The 10,257-nt window shown below is 41.7% G+C and overlaps 1 protein-coding gene across 1 annotated transcript in view; it reads left to right on the plus strand.

Moving 5' to 3' along the window:
• Positions 1-8,444: 8,444 nt before the first annotated feature.
• Positions 8,445-10,257, plus strand: part of wdr1 (WD repeat domain 1) — a 51,284-nt gene continuing 49,471 nt past the window's right edge. Inside the window, exon 1 of the mRNA XM_020533391.2 lies at positions 8,445-8,794. Within this exon, the coding sequence (XP_020388980.2) occupies positions 8,779-8,794 (16 nt within the window). The 5' untranslated portion in view covers positions 8,445-8,778. The remainder of the gene's footprint in view (positions 8,795-10,257) is intronic.

Raw genomic sequence — 10,257 nt, forward strand, 5'->3', positions numbered from 1 at the left:
GCCTAACCTCATTGGAGACTGTGACCCCTGCCCTGTGACCCCATTGGCAGAAGTCAGAGACCATTCCAGAAGGACTCCGATAAGAAGGGACACCTGGTGGCTATTCCCTCAGCGCAGACTCAGCTGGCAAAGACTGGTGAGACCCACTTTCATTCCAAGAAGACCCTGAGTGCATCTGTTGACAGAATTGAATCCAGCAGCCCAACCAAGTTCACCAGATTGGGTAGTATGTGTGGTTTTCAGGCAGTCAACCTAGTTTGGGGAAAGGTTAACTTAATTTGTTGTGTAAGAAGTGTTTCTTTAACTTGCAAGTGTTTTAATAAAACTAAGTTAAACCACAGTCCTTTGTTTGTCTCATACAATAACAGTAACTAGGTAAACGCATTTATGAGTAATAAACTAATCGAATAGAATATTGCACAGGAACGCCACTTACCATCAATAAACAAAACTCACTATATTGTCTCATATAATGAGCACACTTCAAATACATAATAGGCAGACCTTTTGAGGCTTTTGCAGAAGGTAATTCAAACTGAGCCACTTTTTATTATTATAAAAATGTAGCCACAGAAAAAAGCACTTGCATCATATTCCTCTTTCAATATCGATAAAAATATGCCACTTTTCTTCAGACGGAGGAATCAGCACAATGCTTCAAATAGAGGTTTAAGAGTACTGACCAAATTGTGGGTTGACTGATACATTTGGTGAAGATTTTTTTGTGGGGGAGGGGTGGGCATGAATTATAAAGGAGCTTCAGGAAAGATTTTTAAATAGCCAGGATTACACAACTAAAGGTACTGCAACCAGAGCTAGAGATGGTGGATGATGAGCAAATAATGTGCAATAGGAGCATGTCAGAAAGAGCAGCACTGAGTCCAATTTGATGGAGTACACAGTGAAGGAAGTGGTATTTTGCTCCTCTTTTATAGAACAAGAAATAATCCTAGTGAGGTACCAAAAGACAAGGAAAGCTAAGGCCTGAAGGAAATAATTATGTCAGCTCGTTGGTGAATTCTACATATTTTTCCACAGTAAACTAGGGCAGTACTTCAAATGAGAATTGCGAAATTTCTATCTTAACTAATTAAAGTACACAATAGAACTACAAATGAAAGTGATATTTCAAAACTTGTAAAGCTTGACAGAACAAATAGGAGATAACAAGGTGTAGAGCTGGATGAACACAGCAGGCCGAGCAGCATCAGAGGAGCAGGAAAGCTGACGTTTCGGATCTGGACCCTTCTTCAGAAAAGGACCCTTTTTCTGAAAAAGGGTCCAGACCCGAAACATCAGCTTTCCTGCTCCTCTGATGCTGCCTGGCCTGCTGTGTTCATCCAGCTCTACACCTTGTTATCTCAGATTCTCCAGCATCGGCAGTTCCTACTATCCTTGACAGAACAAATGATGTATTGAAATTGTAGCACGTGCAATCTAGCAGATATGAGCGTTATCCACATCTGCATAAAAAGACTCAAGACTGTAAGAAATAGGAACAGGACTAAGTCACTTGGCCCTTCGAGCCTGTTCTGCCATTCAATAGGATCATGGCTGACCCAACATTCCTGACATCCACTCTCCAAGCCTTTTGCAGGAGATTCATTGGCCTTTAACTTCCATCAATTTCCCCAAAACCATTTCCCCACGAATTCTGATTTCCTTCAGTTCCTCCCCCTCACGAGACCCTGTGTTTTCCAACATTTTTGGAACGTAATTTGAGTTTTGAGAAGACAGAACCAAAATATATATTTATCTGCCACCTCTTTGTTCCCCATTATAACTCAAGTTGTCTAACAGTAAGGGACCTAGATTTGCCATAAATCTTTCTCTTGACATAGCTAGAGAAGCTTTTACAGTCAGTTTCTACGTTGCCCACAAGCTTAACCTTGTATTCTATTTTCCCCTCTTAATCAAGCCCTTTGTCCTCCATTGCTGAAAACTTAACTGCTCTCAATCATAAAACCATTAGATAAAGGAACAGAATTAGGCCATTTGGCACATCGAGTCTTCTCCACAATTGGATCATGGCTGATAAGTTTCTCAACCTCAGTCTCCTACTTTCTCCCTATAAGCCTTGATCCACTTACTAATCAAGAACCTATGTATGTGTCTTAAATGTACTCAATAATTTGCCTCCACTGCCTTCTGCAGCAATGGGTTCCACAGAATAACCACCCTCTGGCTGAAGAAATTCCTTCTCATCTTAGTTCTAAAGGGTTGTCTCTTCACTCTGAGGCTCTTAGGTCCTAGTCTCTCTTCAGTGGAAACATATTCTCCACAACCACATTCAGGCCTCTCACCCTTCTAAACACTATCGAGTACAGACCCAGAGTCCACAACCACTCCTCAATAGGACAAGCCCTTCATCCCCAAGATCATTCTAGCAAATCTCCTCTGGACCCCCTCCAATGTCAGCACATGCTTCCTTAGATATGGGGGCCAAAACTGCTCACAATATTCCAAATGAAGTCTGACCAGAGCCTTACACAGCCTCAGCAGTACATCTCCGCTCTTGTATTCAGGCCCTCTCAAAATGAATGCTAACATTGCACTTGCCTTCCAAACTGCCAACTGAATCTGCATATTAAATTTCATCTTCCACTTCTTTGCCTACTCTCTTAGCCTGTCCAGGTCCTTCTGCAGCCTCCCTGCTTCCTCGATACTACCTGTCCCTCCAGCCATCTTTGGGTCATCGTGAATGGAGCAACAATGCCCTCAGTTCATTTGTCCAGATTGTTAATGTATAATCTGAATAGTTGTAGTCCCAACATGGACCCCTGTGAAACACATCACTGGCTGCCATCTTGAAAAAGACACCTTTATCCTTACACTCTGCCTTCTGCCAGTCAGCCAATCTTTTATCCATACCATCTCCTACCAAAGAAATGGTGGAGGAACTGAATAGGTATCTTCACACTGGAAAACAGCAGCATAGCAGAACTTTAAGACAGTCAACAACCTCAGTCACTGTTAAGATTTGAGACACTATTAGTGAGATTGTGGAGTACTTGGAGATTCATAGTGAATTCTTTGAGGAGGTAACAAGTAAGTTAGAAAAGGAAAGAGCCAGTGGACTTGATGTATATGGATTTCTAGAAGGCCTTTGACAAGGTGCCACACAGGAGGCTGCAAAATAATATAACAGCCACGGTCAGGCTAACCAGCCTATAATTTCATGTCTTCTGCCTCTCTCCCTTCTTAAACAAGTCTGTCGCATTAGTCCTTTTCTAGTTGTCTCAGACCCTCCTGACTCCAGTGATTCCTGAAAGATCATCAGCTTTCTCCTTTAGAACTCTGGGGTGTAATCCATCTGGTCTAGGTAAATTATCCACCTACAGACCTTTCAGCTTCCCAGCACCTTCTCCTTAGTGATGGCCACTACACTCATCTTTCCCCTTTGATTGTCTTAAAGTTCTGGCATACTGCTGTTTTCCGCTGTAAAGACTGATACAAAGTACCTATTCAGTTCCTCCGCCATTTCTTTGTTCCCCATTACCACTTCTTCAGCCTCATTTTACAGCACTCCAATGTTCAGTCTTTTCTCCCCCTTACCTTTTATATACCTGAAAAAGGCTAGATTATTAATTATTCCTTTCCTATTACACAACACTCAGTCTGAAATGGCTGTTCTCATTGGTACCTCAACATATTGATCCAGAAAATTATTTCATATGCACTCCAGAATTTCCTCCTCTATAACACTGTTACTGATTTGATTTGTTCAATCTATACGCAAATTAAAGTCATCCATTATTACTACTGCATGTTTACTGCTTCCATCTGTAATTTCCTGTTTGATGCCTTCCTCAACTGGAGCATTGGTGTTTGACTTTCCAATATTGTAGTGTATCTTGTACCTTGTGTGGTCAAGCGAAGTCACTAAAAGGCGGACGAGCATAGAAACCCAAGGTTGATGGAAAGCGTAGATCAGTTTTCTGGACTAACCAACAGTTATTATATATGACAAGTAATTAGACTATAACCACAGGGAAAAAAACCCCTTATAAACGCCCTTTTTATACACACATACATACACACAAATAGAGAAATAGATTATTGATAGATGGAGACAAACTGGAAAGTCAGTTTGGTGGTCTTTGTTTTCCAATGTTGAAATGATCTTTCTTCAGCTGGCTAGACCCCTTGATGTTCAAATGCCTTTCTCTGGGTGCTTCCACTAATCTGTAAGTAGTAGGGCAAAACTGATTCACTTCAAAAATATCTGAGTTAGCAATTTAAAAGTAACTGGTTTTGTTCAGGTTTAAACTGAATTTTTGACTGCAAAGAACAGGCAGCTTTTGGGCTAAGAGTACATCTGCACACTACTTTTCATGTCTGTCTCTCTCTCTCTACATCTCCGTAATTTTTCAGTTCCCAGTTACTCAGCCACCCGAGGATCAATCGCACAGTTGTTGCCAAGCAAAAGGTCTCTGTCATTGATAACTGGTCACCAGTCCATACACCAATCAATATCTTGTCACTGCCCAGCTGCATCTTAATATAAAACCCTTCAGCTCCTCTTAAACTGCAGCCCAAACTTTAATTACTACTAGTTCAAACAGGCTTTTATGATGCTTCCAATGAGTATCAGGCTGCTTGAAATTCAAAATATGTAGCATCTTTACAAATACTTTTTTTTGTTAAAACAGCTGTTTCTCATTTCAGGATCCACATTTTAAAGACAAAAATAAAAGAAAAACATGGTCTTCACAACCTAATCTAAAGCAAATTAGCATAGTAAAAACAAGTTCAAAGTTAAATTTGTGGGTTAAAGATTGATGAGGGAAATGGGTTTCAATACATGGCATCAATTCTATTGGAGTCATTTTCACCCGAAATGTACTGTTTACAGGAGCAAGGAATACCTAGGGCTCTATAAACTAAGTAGTGAGGGGAAATTTAGAAAATTAAAGTGAAAGGACAAGACGATGACACACTAGGTAACACTCTAGGCAAAGATAACCAGAGCGTGACTGAAAAGGACAGAGAACAAATATACAAGTGTACTAGCCAATAAAGTCAGAGCAGGGAAAAGGATAAAATTACTGGCTCTTTATCTGAGTGCTCACAGCATACATACAAGATAGAAATAAATGGATGTGATATGATAGCCATTAGAGAGACTTGGTTGCAGGCTGATCAAGGTAGGGAATTGAATATTCAAAAGTGTTTGACATTTCAAAAGGATAGGAACAAAGGAAGATGTGGGGTAGCTCTGGTAATAATGGGTGGGTTCAGTACAGGAGTGAGAAATGATCTTGGCTGAAAAGATTAAGGTGTAAAATCATTGGGTAGTGATAAGTAGCATGGAAAGTAACCTGTTGATAGACTTCAGTTTACTGTAGAACAGAGAAAAACAAATCAAGAAGTTCTGGGGTTTTTAATCAATGTATTGGAATAACTATTGGTGATTTTAATTTTCATATAGATTGGGTGAATCAAATTGGCAAAGATAGTCTGAGTTCACAATGTGTAATCAGAACAGTTTCTTAGATCAATATGTTCTGAAACCAACCAGGGAACAGCTATTTCCAAACTGATGATGTGTAATGAAATAGAATTGATCAATGACCTTATAATAAAGGATCCTTTGTCAAGAGTGGTCAGGAGAATTTTACATTTATTTTAATGATGTAAAACTTGGGTGTGAAATTTGTGTCCTAAACTTAGAAGAAGACAAAGTTGACAAGGTGTTGGCTAGACCACCATTAAGTATCATGTATAGTGTCAATCATCTTTTTTAAGGTAGGATATACGTGCATGAGAAACAGTTTAGAATTTTCTTTTTCTCTATTGATTCTTGGCTGGGCTGCTGGTCAAGTGGTCTGCTCTGTCTAGCTACTGTTGAGTTTCTTAAGTGTTTTTTGAGCCACATTCTCCTGGGAAGTCTAGAATATTCTATCGTATTCTATCATACTTGTGTCTTGTAGATGATGGATAGGTTTTTGGGAGACAAAGTGAGTTATTCTCCATTGAATTCCCAGTATCTGATCACCACTTGTAACCAAAATATTTATATGACTGTTCCAGTTCAGCTTCCGGTCAATGGCAAACTCAAGTTGTTTTGGTGTGTGTGAGGATTGTGGGTGGGGGTTCAGCAATAAAGCTGCTGAACATCATGGGGAGTTGCTTAGATGCTCGCTGCTGTAGGTGATCACTGCATGGCATTTGTGAGGCATAAATATTACTTGCCATTTATTATGTTTTTGCAGGATAAAAGATGCATGTCTGACCAGGAACTAGGGGCCACAACTTGAGATTAAAGGTTCTCTCATATAAATCAAAGATAACGAGAAATATCTTGTTTCAAAGGATTGTTAATTTTTAAATTCTCTATGGCAGAGAGCAGTGGAGGCTGGATCATTCAAGACTGAAATCGTCAGATTTATTGTATCTATAGGGGAAACAGAGTTATGGAGGCAGACAAAAGAGTTAAGGCCACCATCAGATTTAATGTGATCTTATTGAATAGTAAAGCAGACTTGAGGGGCTGAATACCATTGATGATTTCAGTCAACACCATATTGAGGTTGAGTCTGGTGAGTGCAAGAGGAGATGAGCTTGGTTTCATAAAACAGGTGAACTTGGAGAGTTGTATAGGAAATGAAAGGTAAGGCACAGTGATGAGGGATAAAAACAGAAAATGCTGGAGAAACTCAGCAGGTCTGGCAGCATCTGTGCAGACAGAAACAGAATTAATATTTAAAGTTCAATATGAGTCTTCCTCACAGTGTTGAGGGATTGCAGTAGCATTTATAAATGGGTAATGCTGGCTAGTGGGATTGGGGTGAAAGGTGACCATTTGAAGCAGCAGCACAAATATCAAATTGTGAGGTGAGGAAATCTATTAATTTTGCCCCTGATGTTGGGATCAATGGAGAAGGATTTTGATAAAGCATTTATCTGAAAGGGAGATGCTGTTTGTCTTTTATCCACATGATTATCTTGGATAAACAGAAGGTGTTTATCTGTGGTGAGGAGAGTATTGTAATGCTTAGGTGTGGACCAACCAAAACTGGAGGTGAATAACTCGACTGATCACTTCCCAGATCCATGGAAATCTCTGCTCCTGAGAGTTATTACTGTGAGATAGGGGCTGTAATGAGAACAAAATGAGTTGGAAACTAATATTGGGCAGGTTGAAGGCAAAGGTAGAAGAGAGCAGGAATCGATGGAATCAAATAAATTAGCCATACTTGAGAGGTTAGGAGGAGCATGAATACTTGTCCCACCTTGCTCAGAGCCCCAATACACACTCTGGCTCCTTTTATTATACCACTTTTGGCTTAAATCAATGGAGTAAGAGTAGGAGCTGCTACCCACCCGAATGTGAGCTGGCAGGATTTAGGTGACCTCCTGCCATTGGTCTTAGTGCCTCATCTCTCCCTCCCGAACGCAAGGTCTGATTTGAACCTCTGGAAAACATAACAACAAAAGAAAATTCTTGGCATATGGCACCTTTAATGGCTTGAGACTCACAAATACACTCACTTCAATACTCCAGCTGAGTGGAGCAATGCTACTCTCCAGCTCATCCACCTCTACTTCCAGTCTGTGGAACAGGAATTGTACCCGCTTAGTCTGCAGATTCTGTAACCTCCAGATTCGAATGGTTTAATACTTTCCAGTCATATCTTGCTCTTCAAAAACCTGATCTCATACAAACCTCTACTGACTGTATCCTAACTTACACCAAGTCCAATTGATTCAACGCCTTGCTGAAAATCACCATGGATTCCAGTCCAACAAAAGTCCTGAATTCTTAGCCTCGACTTTAAACCGGTTTTTAGCTTTACTCCTTCCTAACGCTCAGTGTGCTGCCCCATTAGCCTCGGTGAACCCTGACTTGGGTGCAGATTCCCACTCTCTTTGCCCCTCCTTGCGCAGCCATGCCTCCAATGATCGGAGCTGCCCAAACTCAGGAACTGGCCACATAAAACCAGAGCGCCTCTTTCGCCTTTAATTCTTTTTTCTGTTTTTGGGAAAAAAACCCGTAAAACTCGGAGAATGCTGGAGAAACTCAGCAGGTCCAGCAGCATCTGCGGAGAGAGAAACGGAGTTAACGTTTCGAGTCCGGTTTGTGGCTCTTATGTTTCAGATTCCCAGCATTATGCGTTTTACATTCGGTTCAAAAAAACAAAACAACCTAAATCTTTCACGAAGCAATTTTGGTCAGGAGTTGGAGGAGCTGCCTAACCTCTTCCTCTTCGTCTGATCACGAAGCTCCTGACACGGGTCCAAGTTCTGAAGGAGATCCGCACTTTGCAGAGAAATTCTATTCCATAAAAGGCAAATTGAAGAAACTCTCGGGAGCGGCTTTTGGGATGTGGGTGGCGAGAGAGGGGGCACGGTTCCTTCCGCATTTTCCTCAGGACCCGGCAAAATTAACAGCTGCTGAGAGGGCGCTTGTACCCTTTGCACCGTCCACCCGGACGTGCGCGGCCGCGACTGCAGTGCGCGCTGGCGTCAGGCGATGGAGGAGGAGGCGGTGGTGGTTTGTGCTCGGGCTCAGAGCCGCGGCCGCTTGAGCGGCTTTGACTATATTTGGTCAAAGCGGCGAGGTAGCGAGGGAGGGAGCGAACGCCTGTTTCCGGGTTGCTGTGCCTCATTGCCTCCGCCCTGTCTGTGAATCCTGCAGGCACGCAGAGAGAGAGAGAGAGAGAGGGGCAGGAGCCGTGTCCTGAACAGGTTGATATATATTTTGGGTTGCGTGATCGAGTGCTGCTGTGTATTGCCGGTGCCAGGACTGTGTGCGTGCAGCTCAGCCAGCGGAAGATGCCTTACGAACTGAGTAAGTGTTTTTGCAGGGCGGGCACGGACCGGCCCCGGCTTCCCTCTTCCTCTCTCTGTCTCCCTTCCCTCCCACTCTCTCTCTCTAGTGGTGGTTCTGAGTAGCAGAGCCTTCAGGTGGCAGAAAGCGGGGCAAGGAGGCTGACCCCGGCCCGTGTCCCAGGGTTGGGCCTGCGGCTCCCAGGGGAGAGAGAAGTAAACGTGAAGATGGAGCCTCGCTCCCTCTCTCCCTCTTCCTCTTCACTCCACCCCACCCCCATTCTCTGCCCTTCCCTTTTTTTTTCCTAATTTTCCTACCTTCTTGCAAATTTCAAACTTGATGGTATGTTTCAGTCGCCTGCAGGGTTTCTGCTATTTGTAGAGTAACTGAACGGAAAGGGCGTATATTTTGGATTGGTCAGCAAATTGAATAAACTGGGATTAGGGAGTTAACAAGTGTCTGTCTCTCTTCCAGTTATACTATGTATTGAATCTGTTTGGCAGTCTGAAATATATTTGAAGGACATATCTCCCGAGAATAGTTGCATATTTTAGTGATATATTCAACAGATAATTTGACATCGGTTCCCGTCTCCATCCTTATGCGGATTAAAGTTCATGCAATAGAGCCTCCTAGTGTTTTTTTTGCACACTTGCTCAAAAGTAGGATTTTTTTTTCCCCCAGTAGAAGTGTATTCGTTTCAACAATCGAATTCAGGAATTATTCATTTTGAATAAAACTACCCCAAAAATGTTTCGAACTGTTGAATCATGTTTCCTTTTGCCCATGGTGGTGTTACTTTGTTCTCGTTTCTTCTGTTACTTTTATATTTGTGTTTCTTGGTCAACTACAAATTAACACCTCTAAGAGTATAGATAACTTGTCTTGTCACATGTGCTAACATGCCCTGTTTGCAATTTTTGGGAGGAATGGGAACATTAAAGACGAGGCTTGCATTAAGTGCCTGTCTAGTTATTGCAGATTGCTTTTCATTTTGAGAGAACTATGTAATGCAGCCTATTATTTTGACATGCATGCCATCAGTGATAACTTTACTTGGGTAATTATTGGTACATTAATTGTCAGGTTATATAAAAGTTTAATCACATCACCAAAGGAAAAAGTCAGCCACTTTATCCCTTTAGCCTATTCCATAATTGAGTGAAGTAGTGGTTTTTCTTTTCTCATTCTCGAACTTGTAACCTGACATTTCCAACACCACCATCACACAAGGTCTACAGATTCAAGAAGGCAGCTCACCAATCCTAACTGGAGAAGGGGACGCACTTACTGTCTTAATTGACCTCTTGTGATTTTAAAAAAAAATTAATTTTTTAAAAAATTGTTAATTTAGTAAACAGCATTGTAATGTCTAAGCTATCTATTGTGGATGGTAGATAACAAGGTGTAGAGCTGGATGAACACAGCAGGCCAAGCAGCATCAGAGGAGTAGGAAGGCTGATGTTTTGGGCCTCGACCCTTTT

Source organism: Rhincodon typus, chromosome 1 (genome assembly GCF_021869965.1).
Source record: "Rhincodon typus isolate 14 chromosome 1, sRhiTyp1.1, whole genome shotgun sequence".
In the NCBI taxonomy this organism is placed as follows: Eukaryota; Metazoa; Chordata; class Chondrichthyes; order Orectolobiformes; family Rhincodontidae; genus Rhincodon; species Rhincodon typus.